General features: G+C 43.0%; 1 protein-coding gene across 2 annotated transcripts in view; it reads right to left on the bottom strand.

The window, feature by feature from the left end:
• adkb (adenosine kinase b) overlaps positions 1-23,351 on the bottom strand; it is a 110,840-nt gene that overhangs the window by 45,928 nt on the left and 41,561 nt on the right. For both annotated transcript variants that reach the window (XM_030774183.1, XM_030774184.1), the window contains exons 5-6: positions 15,114-15,286; positions 9,703-9,811 (exon numbers count right to left, since the gene is read on the bottom strand). In XM_030774183.1, the coding sequence (XP_030630043.1) occupies positions 9,703-9,811; positions 15,114-15,286 (282 nt within the window). The remainder of the gene's footprint in view (positions 1-9,702; positions 9,812-15,113; positions 15,287-23,351) is intronic.

Raw genomic sequence — 23,351 nt, 5'->3', positions numbered from 1 at the left:
CACTTTCATCCCGATGGCTGTCTCAAGACAAATAAATCTACGAGTCACAGTTAAAGCAAACAGACAGGACAGCGCAGGTGCGTCTGTCATCCCCATACGCCTGCAAACGCTTTCATCATTCTCAATACAGGCTGACATTTCTCATTAAAGCCTGAGAGAGATTTATGGTTATGTTTCTTTAACATCCCTTAACCATCCTCATAATCAGACAACTGAAGGGGTTCAAGGAGATAGCTTGACTTTTTTTTGGGGTTGGGGGGCTCTTTCAGTTCCCCTCACGTGCTCTGGCTGACCCCATGCAGGGACACTTCCTGTTCACTCGCCGCCAGGAGAGGACTTAATGGAAACACACTCCTTCCTCAGGGGGTAAAACCATGAATCAAAACCTTTTTCTGCTTCACAAACGACTCAAACTAATTAAAAACATATCCTCTACAAAAACAAAAAAAAGGATGGAATTAAAAAGAGATATTTTTCTAGTCAGAGAACGATTCTGTTTCTGTTTCATATCGTTACCTTTACATATTAAAGAGCCTTTAGGATTGTGATACTTAGAGCTGATGCCAGTGTTGAATGGTACAATTATTTTTGGAATATACATGAAAGTCGGGGACCACTCACTGCACTGACTCCTTTAAATGTTTCCATCATTCTGTCCTGAGTAGTGAGCTCTTTAGAGACTAAAACCCTGATTCCTCAGTGTCAAAGTTTAACCTCTTTTTTTCTTTTTAAACAGAATAAAACCATTCAAAAGATTTCATGACCTTGAAACTACCTTGACTCCTTTGTCTGGTAATGATAACACTGTTTGACATGAGTGAGTGTAAGAATTCCAGCCCACACTGAAAACAAGGCTGCCTTACTATTATGCTCCATCTCTGCTCATCAAAAATGACAGATACACTGATGAGTGACAAAACTGCGTGCATGTGTGTGTGTGTGTGTGTGTCAGTTTAATGGTGTTAAGAAGCTCTTACAGGGCTCAGAGGGCTATGGGAGACAGACACTGTGCCAGTTGTTATCTGAAGAGGATGGTGATAACTCAGGATGCATTATGTTCCTTCCAGATAACCATCTTCTCTGGTCAAAAGAGACCTGATGAAAGCTTACCATGGATAATCAGCTTGCCCCACCCCACCCTCAACCACACCCACACACACCGACGTCCTCAAAAAGGACAGTCATCCTTAAGCTCCCAGAGCATTGAGATAAGACAGCACTGTCAATTCAACAACAAGAATGACAAAGAGAACAACAACCACAACCACAAAAACCCTATATCGTTGGCTGCTTATTTTGATAGACAGTAAAATCAAATGCTTGGATCACCATAGATTTTTCTTTTTCCCTGGTCTTAAAGAGAAGGGTTTCCTCCTCAGCCAGAGTCTTTGAAGTGTTTAGTTACGTGGTAAATCCCTCTCAGCAATGTTATCAGATAAGTAGAAGGAATGACAATGTCTTTTCTCTTTTCAGCGACCAGCAAACCCTAATACAGCTTCATCCTTGTCTCTGAGTGTGACTGGAATATTCAAAAGGAAGATCTGGAGCAGTGTGGACGCCGGCCAGAGAATTCAACAAACTGGAAGTCTGTTGCTCGAGATAAACCTGCCAATTTCAAAGTTTCAGAATCCTCCATTTGGCCGAACGTTTCTCGGAACGAAAACAGCCAGTGCCGGACAAAAACACACACGTACAAAAAAAAGTAAAAATCCTATGAAAATATTGACATATCAGAGTGAGTGAGCACTTGATAAAGAGAAATGACGTAAAAGCAAATCTAACAAGTCGACAGTCCTTCAGTGGAAAAACTACGACAGTTGTTAGATGTAAAATATAAATATCAAATTTTATGATAGTTGAACATGACATTTGATACTACCTGCATTATCAGGAATTAAGAAAAAAGAGTAAATGACACAGCCTCTTTGTTTTCTCACATAGGATGCCTGCCCCCACCCCCCCACCCCCCACCACATAGCTCAGAGGGAAGATTGCCCTTCTTGCGTGGATGAGTCAGCTTACATCTTTTGACAACTGTCAGCCGTGGGCTTTGTCAAGGGGAGCTGAGGTTATTGTTTTGATTGGTTGCCTCTTGTTATGTTCTGAGCACAAAACACATTCAAATGTGATTGCGCCACGATGTTTGAAACTCAAAGCATGCAAATGTAATATTTAAAAAAAAGAAAGAAAGAAAGAAAGAAAAACGTCTGTTTTTATTTACAGAGTACACTCATTTGGAATGCTGTGCTCTTTGGCTTTGTCCTCGTGTTGGAAGACTGTGGCAGTATGGGTAATTGCACAGAGCTGTCCCTTTGGCTGGTGACAGCGTTAAGCAGGCTCGTGACATTGGGAGTTGGCCTTTAAAACTGGCCACGGTAATCAGTGAGGTCTGTGGGGTTGTGACGGAGAGCGTTGCCACAGTGCTAGAGGGGTTTAGCAGAATGTCTGTGCAGCTGCTGCCATGGCTGTTGGCCTGGACTCTGGCATCAAAACCCAAGTCAGATAACACAGGCCCTGTGGCTCATTCCACACACAGTAATGTACATCCACACAACGCGATACATGAAACACACATCACAGCCAACTAGTTAGCAAGAGAAAGAGAGAGGATCAGAGGTAGAGAATGAGAGAGAGAGAGAGAGAGACAGAGAGAGAGTCAGAAAGAGAGAGAGAGAGTGTCCAAGAGAAACTGGGTTAAGAAATTTAATGTGGTGCTGAAAATTTGACACTATTAAGAGAAAACTTGACACTACTCAGAGAGAATTTAACACCACTCAGAGGTCCAAAAGTTTCAGCATAGTGTTGCCAGGTCCCTGGTGAACTTCAGTTTGTTATTTTGTTAAAACTGTGTTTAAGACACAAGTTCTCATGAAACAGAGAGGACCAGCTTCACGCACTAAATTCACATCCAACATGAGTCTCCCATGAAAATAAGACTGTTAAAAAAAAAAAAAACCTGACCACCACAGAGTTAACTAGTGCTATTTCATAATGTAGAAAGCTCAGGTAATGTACCATATCATATGTTTTCATAGCCTCTACAGGGAATATTAAAGTGTTTGCCTTAAAAAACATAATTAGTGTTCATCTGAGGAGAGATAGACAGAAATAAAGAGCTTTGACCCGTGGATGTTTTCACACACCGTGGCAGTTAAATAAATTAAAAAAGAAAAAAAAAAAAACAGTCACAATGACAAGGATCAAGAAAAAATGTCTCCAGGTTAATGAAAAATTCCACACACAATACGGGTGAAATACGAAAGGGAAATAACAGACTTTCAGGAGGAGGAGGAAGTAGTCGTTACTGACCTGAATCCCCTACTCCTCCAAAAAACAAACAAACAAACAAAAAAAACCCCGAAAACTGTTTTGAAAACTGTCCTCCTTTTTTCTTCTCACACTGCAGAGTCTTGCAAGTTAATTGAGGCAAAAAAAACAAAAACAAAAGCAAGCTTTCTTAGTTAAGTGGGAAAAAAGCTGCTTTCCACAAGGTAAAGTGGGTGTAAGAGAAGGAGAGAAAGAGAGAGAGGGAAAACGTTACAACACACACACACACACACTTTTTTAATGCTACTATGAACTCTAGGCTGGAAAACTGCCAAAGCCAAATTTTTGCCTCAGGCCAATTACTCAAGATACAATGAATTAAAGCGATTATTTCTAGTGGTAATGTTGCTAAAATAAAGAAGCCACTGACCTCACAGCCCAGAACAACATGCCTGGATCAGAAAGGAAAAAAAAAAGAAAAAGAAAAAAAGCTTTTGTACTGCAATACAGCTTTGTCTAGGAATGTCTTTATATGCACGATAATATAGCAACCGAGGACTCCATTATGCAAATCTCTCTGTATGAGAGTGACCAACAGCAGCAAAGAGGAGGGGGAAAAAAAAAGAACACCTCCACATGTAAACGAGGCCTTGGTCTGAGTATAAAGACAGCAAAACACTTTCATCCTTTGATTTATACTGAAAATTGGACATCGTTAGCAGATAAGCGTGATTACAGCCCTCTTTAATGAGAGTTTAATTCACCAGCAGAGCGGAGCGTTTAAAGCAGACTTGTGTTCAATACATGTCCTCCACACGGCCCTTCATTTATCAACACAGTCATTCAAAAAAAAAAAAAAAAACCCAACCTGAAATGGTGGTTATCCACCTCCAGGGCTGGACATGACTGAAATAAAGTCATGTATTTGAGGATTTGTGTTCATATGAAAGGCAGAGAAATGCTAAGAGCAGCCTGTACTTGTCTGACAACATCACATTCACAGCATACCCTTCAGTCTGTTCGACATACAGCTCATTAAGAGAGTGTTAAACAGGTGCTCTTTAACAACACACACACACACACACACACACGAATCCACTACCGGCCAAGCTGTTGTACCATAAATGCTCCTTTAATATCCTGAACTCAAGATTGTGGCTCCAAATTCCTCAGCGTTATCACCTGGCCAGAGAGCGTCGAGGCGAAGCAGGGGAGTGGTGGAACGGTGGAGATTGCAGTTGGAAGACGGACAAATAAACAAGACCCAGTAAGCATGTAATTGAACAATTACAGATTCATTTAATCAGGTGGCGCAGGCAATTATAGATGGTACACTGATTAAACAGGATCCTAAAATGATTTCCTGACTCAGAAACGCTCCTCAGCATCAGGGTTAGACAGGGATGAGCCTTCATTTGACTGTTTAAACCAGACTTCAGAGAGAGAACAGACAGACAGGGAGAGAGAGCGAGGGGGAGAGACAGAGAGAGACAGGGAAAGGGAAAGAACAAGACAGACAGACAGACAGAGAGAGAGAGAGAGAGAGAGAGAGAGATTTGTGTTGTACAAAGGCAGGCCTGTGATTGAGGAGAATTGGCAGAGTGCATCTTTTGTCCATGTAACAAATCCCTCTAAGTTTGTTGGAAATAACACTGGCTTGGTTTTCACATCATACATCAAGCCCAGGAAAGAGCACAGAGGGATCTTAATCCCTGGAGGACGGCTTCTAATCAAGATGAAATGCATTTACAAATCTATTTAATAAGGCTTGCCAGCAGTCAAACTTGGCATGTTGATGTAGGAGGATTAGATTTCATCGGCAACCAACACTGTAAGTGATCGCCTGCAGACAAAGAGGGAGTCTGCCAGATTTCCTCTCTCTCTCTCTCTCTCTCTCTCTCTCTTCCTCCCTCCCTCCCTGTTTAGGACGGAGAGGGGAAGGGCAGTGGATTGGTCTGTGCTGGTCAGATGAAGACTAGTGTTGGGACAGTCTCTTCCTGACAGCCTAACTCTCTCTGACCTCTCTGTGGCACTGGCCAAAAACACAGCAAAGAAGAACAGGATTAGATTTTTGTGGGGGGTGGGGGGGTGATGTGGTGGCCCCCTCTTCCCCTCTCGTGTTGGCATTCAGTTGCAGGGGTGGACAGACAGGCCTGGCACTACTGCTGGTGCCAGTCAAAGCTGTGCCAATTTCCTCCTGCCCTTCTCTTCTCTCTCTTACTGCAATAACACAAAAAGCTACAGCTGTTACCAGGAGTGCCCCAGCTCCTTCTCCACACCCCCGGGGAAGGACAACACCACCCTTCAGGAAAACAAAACAAAACAAAAAAAAACCAGACACACACACACGCTGGTCAAACTAAACAGAGATAAATCAACAGAGCTTTCCCTACATACAGACACTAAAACATCAGCGGTAGACACAGACGACACGGAAGGAGATGGAATCAGGAAGGGTTATGCTGATAATGACCCCAGACTGAAATGTGATGACAAGCGTGTAAAAGTTTATGGGGAACTGATGTATTGTTCTGAGGATGTGGGTGTGTCAGCATGTGTCTTCCATCAGTGTGTTGACAGCGCTGGGATGAGAGGGACCCACACCCCCACGCCCACTGAGAGGGCCAGACCTGAACACAGAAGATGAGGTGAGTTCAGAGGGAAAAGCAGGAGTGACCTTAATAGGTCACATGACCTCTCAGGGGGAGCGAAAGTACCTCTGAGTCTCTTATGTACACTGTTACGTACACTTACCATAACAGGGTGTACACTGTAACATACGCTTACCATAACAGGGTGTACACTGTAACATACGCTTACCATAACAGGGTGTACACTGTAACATACGCTTACCATAACAGGGTGTACACTGTAACATACACTTACCATAACAGGGTGTACACTGCAATGTACACTTACCATAACAGGGTGTACACTGAAACATACACTTACCATAACAGGGTGTACACTGTAACATACGCTTACCATACCAGGGTGTACACTGTAACATACGCTTACCATAACAGGGTGTACACTGCAATGTACACTTACCATAACAGGGAGGTCAAGAGCAGGTCACCAATGTTGCACTCAGAGGACAAAAAAAATCTTATCTCTGTATTAGATTTTTATGGATTGTTTTGTTACAAAAGAAAACTGAATCTCTTGTTTTACACCTTTCATTTAAAACTCAAAGTTTCAAACTGATATCCAGACTGCATTCACTGGAAAATGAATTTGCTGAAGCAGACTGGTGTGTGGACTGATCAGGTGAGGAAACACAGCATATTAGGAAATAAACACAATTCACTACATATCAGTGATCACTGTATGCATGTGAGCAGTTTCCTCTTTCTCTCTCTCTGCTGTGTACAAGAGCGATGAGTATGGGAGCATCACTTTGAGCCCATGTATGTCTGTGTTGGATGGAGTGTGACTGCATACAGTCACATTACAAGGGAAGGGGAGGGAGGGAAAAGGCTAGAAATATTTTCTCTTTGCATCCAATAAGATCCTTGTCCGATTAGAGGCAGAGCAGCTGAGTCTCCTCCAAGCCATTTACATACATCAGTGTGGCCATTAGCGTAGATACAGCCACATACAGCCATCAGTCACTCCCCTTCTCCCCCTCTCATCTGCTTACAGGAGTGGAGCTGCTACATCACGACTCTTTTTTTTGTCTTCTCTCTCGCTTTCCCCATCTCTTTCTCTTTCTCTCTGTTGTCTTGTTATTACTCTCTGAGTGATGGTTTGCTTAAGGACCCAGATTTCCTAGCAACAAGCCTGGCACCAAACATTTGGCAGGAGTTCAAACTGGTGTCGGTGAAAAACGGTCCTGCTGTTCCACCGCTCCACCGCCGCCAGGCCAACGCCATTGGCTTAGACGACTGGCCGTAAATTTAGTTTTCAGCCAATCACATTGCACAGTGGCACACAACCTTCACTGTTGAGAAGCATCAACATCCTTTTTTTCCTTTTTTTTTTTCTTTTTTTTAATATGCCAGTGCAACAATTTTGACAGACCGCATCTGAGATTTTGAGAGGGAAAGAATCTCCTTTGCAACTGCAAAGCGTCGGTTCATTAACAGGCAAATCGTTCATTTCTCTCTCAGTTCCTCACAGCAGCATGTGTAGTCCTGACTGTTGATGAGGTCAATTACAGTGCGAGCTCTGCCCAAAAAGGTTAACGGAGGGGTGAGAAATTGGAGCAAATTAACACGCTGTGAAGTACCATGTGTAAATGTCCCTGACGCAAACTAAACCACGCGCAAGAATGTGTGTCTGGTTTGGTAACTGCTAATGCTGGCTTATGCTCAGGTATATCCTTTCCATCACAATGAAGTGACTATAGTATGGAAGATCAGCTGTGGAAGAGTCATATGGTATACCCCCCTCCCTCTCTCTTTCTCTCTCTCTTTCCTCCCTTTCTCTCTCTCTCTCTCTCTTCAGTATCACTCTTCTGAAAAAAAAAACCTCATCAGATAAACTGGCTCTTTTTTTGTTTGCTAACACAAAGCAGTCGCATACGAGACTACACAACCTAATGAAATACTGCTCCCTATTACAGAACACGACTCCCCAGACAAATTCCCCCAACAGAGAGTTTTTATGAAGCATCCTCAGCCAATTCACAACATTCTCCAAAACCAATACAAGCCTGTATTCAACCCATTAGGTATAAAATGAATTCAGCTGCTTGGGTTTGTATTTGAATGTTTAGTCCCGAGAGAACCTATTCAGCGGTGCTCATATTTCCCCTGTCGGCCGCATCAAGAGAGGAGAAAAGAAAAAAGAAAAAAAGAAAAAAAAAAAAAGAGTATAAACTAAAGACAGCAGAAAGTCATGATGTTAATCTGATAGGCTGTGAAGGCACTGCAAATATTCCTCAGTTTAAATGCAATCATATGTGTGTGTATGTGAGCTCATAGTTTTTGTCTGTCATGAGTGTGAGAGAGAGAGAGAGAGAGAGAGAGAGGGAGAGGGAGAGTGGGCAGGAGTGAGAGAGGGAGGGAGGGCGAGAGAAAGAGAGAGAGAGAGAGAGAAGGCAGGAGAGAGAGAGAGAGACAGAAAGAGAGACAGAGGGAGACCTTTGTGTTTTACTTTTACACACTCCTTAATAAACCGTGACATAAGCAGGAACTAGTGCATGGACACATGGCTTGTCCTTAGCAATTTGCACTGGTCTCACTGGACTTGTTTCTTTTGGACAAGTAATGCAAAAATCAATACATCAAATAACTAATAAACCACAGAAAGAGTGAAAGAGATAGAGAGAGAGAGAGAGAGAGAGAGAGAGAGGGAGAGAGAGAGAGAGAGAGAGAGAGGGAGAGAGAGAGAGGGAGAGAGAGAGAGGGAGAGAGAGAGAGAGAGAGAGAGAGAGACCCAGTCTAGGACTTGGAGGATGAAAGAGGGGGGTCAGCCGTGTCTGGGGGCTGAACCTGGGAGCAGTCAGGCCTAAAAGAGGGACAGCACAGCAGCTCTGGGGTCACAGGCTGACAGCTGGCAGGGGATAACAAAATTCTTCCCCCCTTACCTCTGAAATAAAAGCCCATAAAACATGACAATGAGATAATCAATTTCCAGACCTTCCCCGCACCTGTTTCCCTCTCAAAAGAGACACCCACGGAGATGGGGCTGTGGAGCGTGGTGTCGTGTGACAGAGTGGAAAAGAGTAGCTGTACTCCATAATAGCTTACAGGAGGATAGGATTCAACATCAAACAGCAAAATGTAGCCCTCTGCCTCTTATCTTTTCATTTGTTTTTTATTTCTTTCCTTCTTTTAAAGATAAAAAGGCAACATCGGCCGGCTAAGTTAGGGAGAAACGTCATCAAATTGGAATCTGTTGTTGTGTCCTGGTCAAACAAAGGGCTGAAGATTAAGTAAAGATGCAAGACACCTAAAGCAGCCAAAAATGACTCTTGGCCATTGTCTTGTGAAATGTCTTGTTCTTACATCACAGAGGCAGAAACAAGAGAGTAAAAGGAACCAGGGAAAAATAGTAGATATTCATGAGATTAATTAACAACCCAGGCTTTGTAACATGGAAACAAATGCCTTCATGTACTAAACCAGGGAACACCTCTCTTTAGTTCTCCTCCGGGAGGAAAAACTGGAGAACGATTTATGATATTAAACAGTTAAAAATGCCATGTGCTTGATCTAGTAGCTAACCAAATAAACATTTTCTCAGATTACTATGGCTGTGTTTAAAAAGCTACTTTCATGTCATGCAAAAAAAAAAAGTAAATCACTCAAGATTGGATTTTTTCTTCCTTCTGTGTTTTTGTTTTGAAAACATCCTACCATAACATCATAAAATAAAATAACAGGGGACAGAGACTTGCCACATAGCCGTCACTGTCTCTTTGTGAAGACAGAGCTTTTCTCTCAGGCCTGGGGAGAACACAAGATGAATGATCAAAAGTGAACTCACGGCTATATAATAGACTCTGGCTTTCTCCACCAAGCCCCAGTTGCTGTCCAGATCCAGGTGCTTCTCCTTTTTGTAGCAGTTTGCTGCTGCCAGGTTAGCAACAAGGGACCTGCAAAGACACACCTCATTAATCTTTCCCTCTCTCAGCATCCATCTTCTATCCTCCCTTAAAAAAGAAAAACAGCTGAGAAAACGTGAGCTGCTGTTCCTTTTGTTCTTTAATGGCCGTGGGATGCAGAGCAGGGTTGAAGTGAGGGTATTGGAATAATGTTCTGTTAAAAGTCTGTGGTGAATTATTTTTGCTTTTCATTACACACAAAAAATGAGTAACCTCTTATTTTAAAAAGCTACATAAAAACCCCTCTTGTGGAAAAGCTATTAAAAAATATGAAACCGAGGTAGGTTTTTACTTACATTATTTTCATAAAACATTATGGTTACTATAAAAATGTGCAATTTGTCTTCTGGGTCCTGCAAAGTTCCTGAGGTCTGTATGAAGATTTTAAAGTTAACATTATCAAACTGTCTTAAAAAGAACACATCCTCCTATGACCTCTTTAAACTGTAAATATTTAACACATTAAAAAAAACAAACAAGGAAACTACATTCAAGTTAGTTGCATATCTATTACTAAAAGACTATCCTACAGTGGATCTGGGGTCCATTTCCTCCGAGAAAAAAAAAAGTATATCTAAAAGCATACCCCCTCCCCCCATTCTGTCGAATCAAAATGATGAAAATCAGCCTTTCCACGCATAGAAAAAGACTTGAACTGTCACTTTATGTTCCCCTCATCAGTTTGTCAGGACAGAAATATGGCTGTCTTATCCAAAAGGGACTTCAAACATGGTTCAGTCCATTTCCACATTGTCCTGTGGGAATGCGCTACGAGTCACCACAGAAGGAAAAGGGACAAGCGGCAAGTCCGGGCAGCTGCTCTGGAAAGCCTGGGATGCTGAGCATTCCCGGATGGGAATTCTGTCTGAGCGGAATTCCAGAGGTGCGCAGTAAGTTACGATCTGGCATGAGCAAAAGAGAATTATGATCTGAAGCGGCCAATGTAAGAGAGCTAAAGAAGATTCCAGAAGCAGTTCTGAAGAAATGATGAGCTGAAATGTTACAAGGGGAATTTTCTTTGGTCTTGAGGAGCCGTTGGAAGCTGCTCTGCGTGTTTACCTCTTGTCTCAAACTATAGCAATCTCACATAGTCCTTACTGCCAGGGAAAGACTGGTGTAATTTAAGACCTGAAATACAGTGGTCCAGACTTCAACTGTTTTAGGTACGGAAAACAAACATCCACCCCAATCACAGCAGAAGTCATGATTTACACTGAAAACACAGGACCACTCTGAGTGTATGTATATCATTACACTGATGATGGATTGTGCTCACACCACATGAACATACAGTTGATCAAATCACAAAAAGCTCATTTTACTGCAGCGAAAAAGGTTTGTAACTGAAATGAAAAATGATGCTTTGATGGCCAAAACACAGAACTGTGAATTACTTAAATACAACCCTTAGATTTAATACATAACTTTCATAACATAACTTTTTGTGTGTCTCAAAAACACACATTTATTTACTGAAATAATCAGAACCTGTTGATTTGCCTCCCAGGTGCAACACAAATACACTGCATGAAAATGGGCTTTCAGAACCTGCAAATGCAGCGGTGTGCGTGCACGCGAGTAAACCAAAGCTGAGCGTTTTCAGGTTTGTATCTGAGCGTTAAACCGAATTCTCCTCTGGCACATAATCCTGTTGTGTTTGGCTTCTCCTGCCCTGGCCTCTGTCAGCTGACAGTTAAGCACCTGTGAGAGCCATTACGGCACACACTCTCTCTTCCCCTAAAGAATAGCTGCTGACCTTTTCACATGTCAGAGCAGACATCGAACAGAGCCCACAGAGTGGAGAGAGAGAGAGAGAGAGGGAGAGAGGGAGAGAGAGAAAGAGCGCGCATCTGACAGCTAAACACAGAGGCCACTCACTGACATGCTCAGGAGCTCAGATGAAGGGTGTGTGAGACACTGAGTGTGTGTGTGTGTGTGTGTGTGTGTGTGTGTGTGTGTGTGTGAGAGAGAGAGAGAGAGGGAGACAAAGGGAGAGAGAGAGGATAAATGGTGAAAAATGTGGTAGTCGAAGTGTGTGGTATCATTGTGGAAAGACTGAAAGGGAAGTGCGTGTGTGTGTGTGTGTGTGTGTGTGGGCAGAGATGACTGACAAAGAAAGAGTGGTAATGAGTGTGTGATGGTGGGGAAGGAGAGGGCATAATATGAGTGGGGAAAAGGTGGAAATGTGTGTGCAGGGCGGGCGTGAGCGAGTGTGTGTGTGTAAAGGTCGAGGAGACGGATGTGCGGGGGAGATTATTGATCTATAAATGGACTGTGACTGTTATGTGACACACGGCCAGGGCGTTAAGAACGCAGCAGTGACCTCTGATGCTCCACACCCTCTGAGGATGCCCTGCTGAACACACAAACACAGCAAAGACTTACACTGATCTGACAGGAAAACACACACACACACACACACACACACGAAAACAACAATAATGTCCAAATCACTGTCTATATCAACCTGTCCACTTTTCTGCAAATCTAACACTATAAAATATAAGTAAACGTGGATTCATTTAGTTATCCATGTCATACACACATCAATATAGATAGACAGATAGATAGATAGATAGATAGATAGATAGATAGATAGATAGATAGATAGATAGATAGATAGATAGATAGATAGATAGATAGATAGATAGAGAGATAGATAGACAGATAGAGAGATAGATAGACAGATAGAGAGATAGATAGACAGATAGACAGACAGACAGACAGATAGATAGATAGATAGATAGATAGATAGATAGATAGAGAGATAGATAGAGAGATAGATAGACAGATAGAGAGATAGATAGACAGATAGACAGACAGACAGATAGATAGATAGATAGATAGATAGATAGATAGATAGATAGATAGATAGATAGTTTTGACTATGCGTTCAGACCTTTGGCATGCTGAAGGTTTATTAATTAAAGGGAATTAAGGCTGGAGGTGGAACAGTGAATTAGGCCCCTTCAGTTTTAAATTCAAAATCTGCCAGGACTGTTCCACTGTTTCAATCCAGAGCACTGTTTAGTGTGTAAATATTGGTTTTTATCATGCCAGCCTTGCTAAATGAGAATTTTATTTAACATCTGTGATCAGCTGCTTCCTAATGAAGCTCTTCATAGAAAACTCTGCAGGTAGCCAAAATGGAATGGCTTTCAAGTGAAAGCTAAGCTGTCAGGAGTAAATGTACTCATAAAAATTAGCTGAACGTTTTCTTTTTTTCCCCGACAGTTCTGTCATTATTATCTCTTTGCAGCTGCTGGTACACATGTTTCATGTACATGGCAAGAACATTCTAATGAGATGACTAAAACGTCATAGCAGGCTGATGTCAATAATATACTTCAGAAAAAAAGTCTGAAAAACAGACAAGCCTTAACGCACCCCCCCCCCCCGTCTCACACACACACACACACACACACGCACACACTCGCACACACTCGCACACACATATTTATTTAGATTTATTTATTTATTTTTGGAGCTGTAAAAGCAGCAGACAGAACCGTGAGGTTAAAAGAGAGAGAGAGGTTTCTAAATGCACGGTAAAGCTTAATTCATTTGAGGAATACCAATGAAAACCTCAACCTTTGGGTGTAACTCAAACTAAATTATATTATATTTGTTCTGTTTTGTTTTTTAATTTGAGTTTTCAGTGAAAGTTCTCCCTTGTCTCAATGTAATTTCCCCTGAACTACTTTTTTTTTTTTAAACAAGTCACACATGATAGATTAGAACTTCTGGGTAATTTGTTTGTCTCCCACATTGGCATGATCACTCTTAACCCTTCTGGCATTCAAGAGTTAATTGGTTGATTAGATGACTGAGTATATTAGTGAGAATGTAACATTAGCTTGTTAGTAAAAGCTTTGCTATGATGGATGGAGTGGAGTGGAATGGAATGACCTCAGACACACACACACACACAGAACAGAACATAAATATGGACTTTTCCATAACCAGCTGGAATCAGCAAATGTATAAACAGAATTCGTAGGTCAGGAATTAAATTTTTTATCAGCCGGACGGCCAGGTACAGACCTTTGTTTCCATTTTTCCAAAGACATACATAAAAACCAGGGCACGAGCAACACAAATCCAATTTATTGTATACAAATTCTGATTACGTGCTCGTCAATTCAAACTTTGTGTGTGTGTGTATTCTTTTTTTTTTTTTTTTAAACGTAACCCTTATTTAACCAGGAGGACCCGCTCTGATCAGTCTCTTTCACTAAAGGCAGACTTTATCAAGAAAGCAGCTGCTCTCAAAACTACGAACACTCAGACATTATACAACACACATAATGTCATAAAAATCACAAAGTACACAACTGTTTGTATATGGTAAATTCAGTAGATTTTAAAGCATGTATTTGCCAAATTGGACTTGACTTTTAATGCAACTGCTGCCTTCCTCCCCTGTCCGACAGATATTTGCTATTCAGTACCACACTTGTACAAGGACCATATGGGAACAGAGTGCGATGGGAGATCTGGCTAAGGGATCAGGTGACTAAGCTGGGGCAGAATCTAATTGGCTGCATCATCATTTCGGCTTTTCTCAGCTATAAACTCTCACCAGAAACCAAGCGGGTTCCTTGGGCTTGTTAACATACATGTTTTAAGATTAACTCAATCAAGCTGAATTTGTTTAAGCAATGAGATCTCCTTTAAAGAACTTTGAGTAAAAGCTGCAACACTGGTCACCTCTGAGTCCTCTGTCTACCACTCAAGTCCATAAAAAGGCTCTCCTCAGGAGAAAAGATCACTTTTCCTTAATGTGACCTCCTTTTCTCTCTCTCTCTCTCTCTCTCTCTGTCTCTGCATGGGAACCTAATTAAGAGGCACATCTGTTGAAAACAGGGGTGAGTTGGAGAAGGGAGGGGGGGTGTAAAGAAGGCCCTGAATGGTTTTAAAATAGCTGAACCACATCCATATTTCCAGTCACTATAAGGCAGCGTTTGGAAAATTGACTGAGGATGATAACTGTGTAAAATCCTGGCTTGGGGAAATCAAACCGTGAACTGATCCTAAGTAAACGCTGGTTATTAGACTCACGACGTTTAAAGTGACATGTAAAAAAGGGGCTTATCCAATCTCAACGGTTAAGAACAGGGGAGGAAAAAAAGTGTCTCTTTTTTCCCCCGCTGATCTCTTATTAACAGATGAGAACTTATTTTGGATCTTCAGCTCATAACAGAAGGCATTTAGTCTGGTGAGGTAATAATCCTAGATCTATAGTCTAGGTCAAACAGTAACTATAGCAACCGGGGTTGATGAGGTTCCTGACCTGTTGTCACCGGTGATGCAGGCGGCACAGGTTCCAGTAGGTTCCACACTCTGTTCGTAGTAGTGGGCGTCCACATGCGCTTCCTCTGCTTTCTGCTTGAGGATCTCGCCAAAGTGGTCTGTGCCAATACAGCCGAAGAAAGTGGCCACCTTATGGGGTTTCTGGATCATCCACTGAAAAAGAACAGACAAACAAAGGAATTCAGTGGATGAAAGACAATGAACATGTGATTTAAATTCACAGTTAAAGCATCTGTCCTCCTGAAGACGGACAGAGCAGGTTGTTTTGAATCTTCTCATGCAGGTTTTCCAAACTTTGATTTGTCAGATTAGTTGTATTTCTGTTGGCACTGGAGCAAATGTGCGCATACACACACACACATACACACGCACGCACATTCACTCTAGCTCTGCGTGTTAATCTCCAACAGAGAACAAACTTAACACGATTTCTCTCATTAACAGTCACTGTTGGCTCTGATCACTGGATGTGAGCTGCTAACAGCAACTTTAACACAGTCAGAACCAGTCCAGGAGGGCTCCCTCTTAAATCTAATGCTCTCGTAAAATATCTTCTGTCTTCCCTGTCTTTTCTTCCATGCTGTAAACTGCTACCAAGTTAGGTCTAAGTTCCACAGACCTAGCCTCACTGCTAACCTGGTTCACTCTGTGGCATACACATGCCTCTCACTCTCCCAGGTCCCTAATGAATCAAATTACCTGTAAATATCTTCTCAGAAAAGACCACGGAAACTCAGTGAGCAAGAAAAACTTAAAACTTTATTTGAACAGCTGGGTAAACGTCAATGTACGAATAGACACGTGACATTTCATCCACCAGGCCGAAGGATTATGAGTTACAACTGCTCATTAAAACTGCAAATGAAACGAGATTTCACTGCATGTCTTGGATTACTGAAAGGAATAAACAGGTTTGGAACTTCGGAGGCGAGTAAAAAGCTATGACACATGACAGTATCCTCCACAGTTAGACACTACATCACCAACAGTCCTCCTCTATGCTTATTAGGTAGAGAGAAAGAGAAAGAGTGGGAGACAGAAAGATAAAGCAGACTGTTAGGGAGAGATGTACACTCAAAGCAAAAGAAGCAGAGAGAGAGAGACAGAGGGGGAGTGCAGTGATTCACTAAGCTGTCATCAGGGGCTACGCAGTCCCTGTGTGCCCTCCCCCTCCCTGTTCTTCCCACCTGAGAGGCCTGCAAATGGAGGGTCTACACTGTCATTATTTACCGCCTGAAGCCCCTAACCTTGGACTGTGATCTCATCACTGCCCAGGGAAAATCTGATTGGACCTGACGTGTACCCAAGCCTATGACCTTGATAAGTGTGAGGGGCCTGCAGCAGCAGGCTGCTGAGAACACGAGTGTGTGTGTGTTTCTGTGTGAGAACTGTATGCATGTTTGTTAGTGTACTCACAAGTCACTCTCCTCAGCCAACACACACACACACACACACACACACACGGATGCACATAACCCTCTACTCACACAAACCCCTGCAGACACACATGCCTGATCTATTCTGCCTCCAACACACGCGCGCACACACACACACACACACACACACACACACACTAAGGAACACACACAAAAAGAGACATATACAACTCACTATTCACACAAACCCCTGCAGACATACATCCGATCTCTGCCACCTCCAAAACACACACACACACACACACACACACACACACACACAGACACACAGACACTCAGAAGCATGCGTGCAGAATACAAGATTTCATTATGATCTTTCTTACAAGAACGTCTGTCCTCTAAATTCGGTGGTCCCACAGAAGTGGGGAGATTCTATCATTTCCATTGAGTCCCAGGGCCAGTCCAGATAATCAGAACTGGTTATAATACCTCCATTAGGACTGGAGTAGCGTAAGGCAGGTCAGGGCAAGGTCAGGGCAAGGTCAGCCCGACTTGGGCAGGATAGTCATGCTTTGTCACATCCCAATTAGACAAACAGCAGCAGCGACGGGGAATTGGCAGAAGTACATGAGGGCGCTCCGATACCCAAGGCTAGAGTGAGGAAATTAAAAGACAGATGAGACACGGTGTGAATGCACCACAGGCAGGGAGAGAGGGAGAGAGAGAGAGACCAAAAAAAAAAAAAAAGAGGTCCTACTCACAAGGTGCTGCATATCTCCCCATCATACTTACATGGGAGGTGGACAGTTTCAAAAGGAGTAGCATTCCATGAACAGTTCAATTACTGAATTGTGTGTATGTGTGTGTTTTCTTCTCGGGTGAACAAAACACTAGGGGCGTGTTCAGAACAGTGAATGAATTTTGGAGGGAGAACTGAAATATCACGCTGCAGTTGGAGAATGTTTGCTCAAGGCAAGACGACGCTGTGTACATGATGCTAAGTGGAGAGGAAAGCATGTGTCATTTTCTGTTTGACTTCCACTTACGTATACTCACGCATGGAGTACACACGCACACACACACAAATTTACATTTAGACATACGCTAACACACATGCTCAAGTTCATACACGTGCAGAGACATGCGCATACACATGCAAATACAGCTACACACACACACACAGAGACACGCGCATACACACAAAAGTTACACACACACACGGATATACCATGAGTGTCCTCACACTTACATATGTGCACGCGCATACACACACACACACACAGACACAAAGACACACACACACAGGCAGCGGCCTGGCGTCTGGAGGTCACAGATAATGGTTAATTATGCCATTGTGTGGCTCTGAGAGACAGCACTGAGGGAGCTGACCCAGGATGCACTTCTTCAGCGAGACACATCTGCTTTTTCCATCTCTCTTCCACCCTGCATGTGCAGTCCAAAAAAAAAAAAAAAAACAGTTGGCTCTCAACAACAAAAGCCCCCACGGCACCAGCAGAAAAGGGATCACTGATTCTCTGCTCTCTGCTGAGTATTGATCCTCCAACTGTTCAGACTCTCCCACTGTTCGAAAAACAAAAAGCAAAAAAAAAAACCTTGCTTTGTTTTCATTTCCCCTTCAGGGTCAATGCACATTCCCTGCTGACTCCAGTGGCACGATCATTTCTGCTCTATTAATGATGCAAGGCTCATGCAATGCAGGTGCCCTGTGAACATCGACACAAACAAGGTACGAAGCAGAAAAACTGGACTTGCACGTTCAGCCTGCATCTAAATGATGAGCAAAGCATTTGCGCGAAATCACAAATGGACCTTCAGTGCAGGTCAAACCTCTCTTTCATCCACTGTTGTGGGAGATGTAGTTTTTTTTTTTTTTTGGTCATCCTGTGCTTCTCTCTCATTGGAACAGATGCCAGATGTAGGATGTTCAACTGGAGTGGTCTAGATCTCATTTTTACAAGCTGGTTAAAACACTATAAGTGTGTGAAAAGCTGACAAAAATCAATAGTAATAATGCAGCAGTCCACTCCTAAAAGCAGGGCAATGAAGACTCCTCAACCTGAAAAACCTCCCCTAGCTAGAGGGGCAATCTCTGGAGATGCTTCTCTCTCGACCTACTGATGGGCACATTAATTATAGGCTTATCAAGACCACAAAAGGCCCAGGGTCCAGTTTATTAATAGAGGTCTAAAATAGCTCAGCTGGTGGCTGCGTCCAGAGGTGGTCCGGAACGATCCGTGCCGCTACCCTGCTCTGTCCCTTGAGTGAGCCAGCCCCTGTCAGGGGTAAAAAAAAAAAAAAAAAGACAAAATCATTCATTTGGAGTTAGAAAAACAACAGCGCAGGGAGGGAAGGGGAGGTGACGGGCAGGCTATTGGGCTATTGATAGCCGTGAGGAGAGACAGTGAGTGAGTAAGGCCAGCACAGAAGTCTCTTCAGACAGGGGCGAGTGACGCTGATGAGGTCTGGCAGGTTCCATTAAATCACTCTTTCCTGTAAAAGTCACAGAGGTCCGAGGGGAGACAGAGAGAGAGAGAGGGGAGGATTTTTCGCTCAATCAGGTGACACATAAAGCTCCTCTCTCTGGTCTCCTGGAGCTGAACTGCTGATCAATATTGGCCATCAGCTCAATTTCACGCACAGTTAGCTGGCCGGGGAGCACGGCACCGGGTGTAAAAAAAAGGCTGAGGCTACTGTTTTTGTTGTCTTTCCTGCTAAAAGGTGTGAAGAGAGAGGGCCGCATCCCAAACTCCCATGGGCTGGGTTTTGCCGGCAGGCAGGTAAGGAAACTAACTTGCTAAAACTAGCCCGGCAATGATGTCTGGTACAAACAACATGTTTATCCACGGCAACGAAGACGTAGCAAAGCAAGGGGGAGAGAGAAAAAAAAAATCAGCCAAGAAACTGGATAAAGATGGAGTTTTTACTCTTCTGTGAATCCGCTTGGGCCAAAGATGCAAACTACTTACCTACTACAACTGATTCACTTAGGATAAAATTAACAAAAAAGACATTGTTTTAACACTGGAGTGGAATGTGTCAGATACTCTCCAGTCTGAGGGAAAAGGCCTCGGCTGTATCCTGCGGATGCCAGGGGCTTTGCTGGGACACATCGGGGGAGATAACCATCAGGTCGGGGGAACGTGATGCTCTGCAGGTTCTGCTGTTAAGCGGAGAAAAGAATGTCCTGACGTTATCTGTGCCGTCTTCGTGGAAGTATCAAAGAGTGGTCTCTGCGAACACTCGGCATATCCGGCCAATCTCGTAACGGCATCCCCGCGCCGAGAGGGAACGAGAGAACGCGCCACTATCTCCTGGCGCCGAGGTCATCTCACCAGAAGTGAGGTGTTTTTCACTCACTTCTAATACACATAGAGTTGACTGGTTTTCTTTGCTAGTGAGAGGGGCCATTGGGGTGTGCTAAAACACAAACAAGGAGGTGTTATCTCAGCCCCTCCTAAAAAAAAAAAAAAAAAAAAAAAAAAAAAAATTCCCCACTGACAGTAACTTAGACAACTGCAGGTAGATCCGTGAGAGTGGTATCTTTGGATGGCCAATTCACTTCACTATCAATATCATCTAACCAACACTGGCTTCATGTGAGACCATAACCACGTGAGATGATTTGCGGTTGTGCGCTCAGTGATTCAGTGGGTTTGGTTAACCGTGTTTAACCATAGCCGTGTTACCCTGTGCAACCTTTGGGAGTTGTTGTTAAGCCTTTGGGAGTTCCTGGTAAGTCGGACCAATGGCTGAGTCATGCATTCATAGAGAGAGAGAAAGAGAGGGGAAAAAAGAGAGAAAAAGAGAGAGAGAACAGTTGCTGTCTCTCTTTCAGTCTTTGGTGCGTCATAAGCAAGTCTTACGGAGTGTTTCATCGGTTTCCAGGCTGCTTTGATCTCGTCAGCATGCAAATGCCAGAATGGATAAAATGACAGCACAAACAGGAGCAATAGTTGGCAGCAGTTGTCCAACACACAGCTATGACATAGCACAGGGTCAACTAAAGGTGAGGCTGACAGTGTTTATCAGAGGGGCACAGAGATTTCACGGTCTTAATTTTGCACAGTGATGAGCACAAAGCATCGGAGCTGGCCAACTTAGATCCAAGAAAAATCGTGTCCAATAAGCAAATGAATAGCTGTATTCACCTACCCTCATATTAAGATTTTATTTGTTGTTAAATCCTTCTCTCTCTCTCTCTCTCTCTCTCTCGCTCTCGCTCTCGCTCTCTCTGTCTATTTCTTTGGTAGCACTGCTGTGTGATTGAAAATGAACTTGGGAGAACCCTGGCTGTAAAACATCTTACATAACAGATAACCCCTTATGATGCATTAGAGGGATGTCAAGAGCACACAGGGGATAGGGCTTCAGCAGAACAGGTTTGGGTTCCTTAAAAGTGTTAAAAAAGGAAAAAACAAATTTCATTTGTGCTCCTCCACTGTCACTTCTGTGGTTCAGACAGAATGAAACACATTTAGTCTATTACACCATTCCTCTCAGCTAGCAGAAAAGAAAGGTCTTCATTTCACAGAAGAGATGAGTCTCTCTCTTTACACAAAGACCATCTTTACAGAGTCCTTTGTGTGTGAATTTGGTGGGTCATGCGCAGATAAGCGCAGGAAAAAAAAACAAAAAAAACTTAACTTCAGCCAGGCCCCGACAAAGCCGTTGTTCCAGTACCAAACTGGTTGCAATAACACCATGAAGTTCACTCCACTCGTACAATAAAGTTTTTTTTTTTTAAGGGTAAATCTGTTCTCCAGATTAAAACCACACACACTAATATTCTATGATGGATCTGCTGGAATAAGAGCACTGGGACTGTGCTGACATTTCTTCCAATGCAACCAGCTCATCTATCAGTGATTCAAAAGACTGAAGACTAACTGAAAGCTAAACCAGTAGCCAAAGTGTTCTTCCTTTTCTTATCTCTTTTTTTTTCTCCACTCCAAAACTAGCGTCCAGACGACACAAACACATTTCAAAGCGGTACACATGCACCTCGGCCGCGACCCCAATAGCAGACGATGCTTATCTGAAACTAGCGGTGTGGCAGGAACAGGGCCAGCAGAACAATAAGAGGATTTACAAGCAAATCTCCAGCTTTCAGTCTCAAGTCCTGCTTACAAATTCCGCCTTATCATAGCCATCATTTAAAGAGGCGGATGTTTTCTGAGCGTGGGGGTGGATGAAGGTTGTGTGTGTGTGTGTGTTTGTGTGTGTGTGGGGGGGTGTTCTGAGGAAACGGTTAACCTTCGCGATCACAGCTAGTCAGAGCATGCACAGCACCGAGGCAACGGCAAGCCGTGCGAAAGATTAACGAGCTCGATAACCTTCCCAATTCCTCCAGCCACTGGCATTCTCTAGCCAAGCCCAGCCAGAGTTATGTTTCATTAATCTCCATAAATACGAGTTGGCGGGTAAATAACGCCAAGCTGCCTGCTGAAAAATAAGGCTGCCATTATGAACTCATAAAGTATGAGGTATCCATATCACGGCTTGGAGGAGGATGCTATCGCCATGGTACAGTCTGTCTGAAGGATGAAACAGCACGTTTACAGATCGTGAAAGAGTGACGGGGAGCTGTATCACTTTATATCCTCTCTCTCTTCTTCTCGCTCCCCTTGCACTCCAGGGATAAATAATAGTGCTTAAGAGGGGAAACAGTAGATTGTAATGTGCTGATGTAATATGGCAGTGCGTACACAGTGGGAAATGGTGCCATTAGAGACTGTTCTATAGATCATCATTAGGAGACAATGAAAATTACTCTCTCATTCATACACGTCGGGACATGATGAGACGCACTTCACAAAATGGTTTGATACTGAGTCCCCAGACAAGCCGTGGATAATTTCAGACCCACAATCAGAGATGAAAACTCGGTACTCTGAATGGATATAAGAACACGCACACACACAAAAAAAGACCTGTACTGAGGATTCATGAAGGGACAGACTTCTTTCTCATGACTGTGTCACTGTTTAATCAAAGAGTGACTCCCCCCATTCAATGTCCTAAGTACTGACTGATAGATGTTTTGTCATTTCTAAAACAGCTAAATTTAGAACTTAACCCCACTGAGGTATGTCTTACAGCGCTGGAGTGTCCCCTGGAGCCTTTGATTCTAGCGTTTCTTATCAAAGGTATTAAAAAAAGAAAAAAAAAAGCATTTGCAAAATGCAATGCTCTGGGGCCTTTGCCACCAAGAGGTGGTTTTTCCGTGTTCACAACCAATCCTTCAACCAACAAAAATGAATTCAAGCCATAAACCGGACAAGTTCTCCTTAATAACTTCCCAATGAAAGTCAGCACCAACACTGTTAAAGGAGAAAGTACAAGGCACTTTTTAAGCCTGTCTAAGTTTATAGGCTTTTTATGCTACATGGACAGAGCTATAAAGTGATTACAAAACAGGGGGAAATTAAAGAGGAAACCAAAAAAAACAAAAAACAAAACAACAACAACAACAAAAAACCCGTGCTAAGCGCTAAGGCAGATGCAGTGTGTATTAAAACATTAAAACATCCATCCAACAAAGACGTTACTGCCAAGCACAACAGATGCTCTGCCAGTAAACTCGAGTCCTCTCAAAACTTCATCGTGGTGCCTTTCAAGTCCAGAGACACAACGTTATCTCACACAGCCTCAGGACAAATGGACTTGCGTTAAATCTCTCGACTGAGAAAATGAATTCTCTCCGCTTGCCGGGGTGCTACGCGCCAAGTCTGTGCTCTGGCCAAATATTAAATCTTCATTCAAAAAAAAAAAAAAAAGCACAATCGAAGACAACTTTTTTCACATTCAGACAAACTACTATG

This window comes from Chanos chanos, chromosome 5 (genome assembly GCF_902362185.1).
Source record: "Chanos chanos chromosome 5, fChaCha1.1, whole genome shotgun sequence".
Taxonomy (NCBI): Eukaryota; Metazoa; Chordata; class Actinopteri; order Gonorynchiformes; family Chanidae; genus Chanos; species Chanos chanos.
The sequence above is the reverse complement of the archived record's forward strand: the minus strand, read 5'-3'. Positions and strand labels throughout refer to the sequence as shown.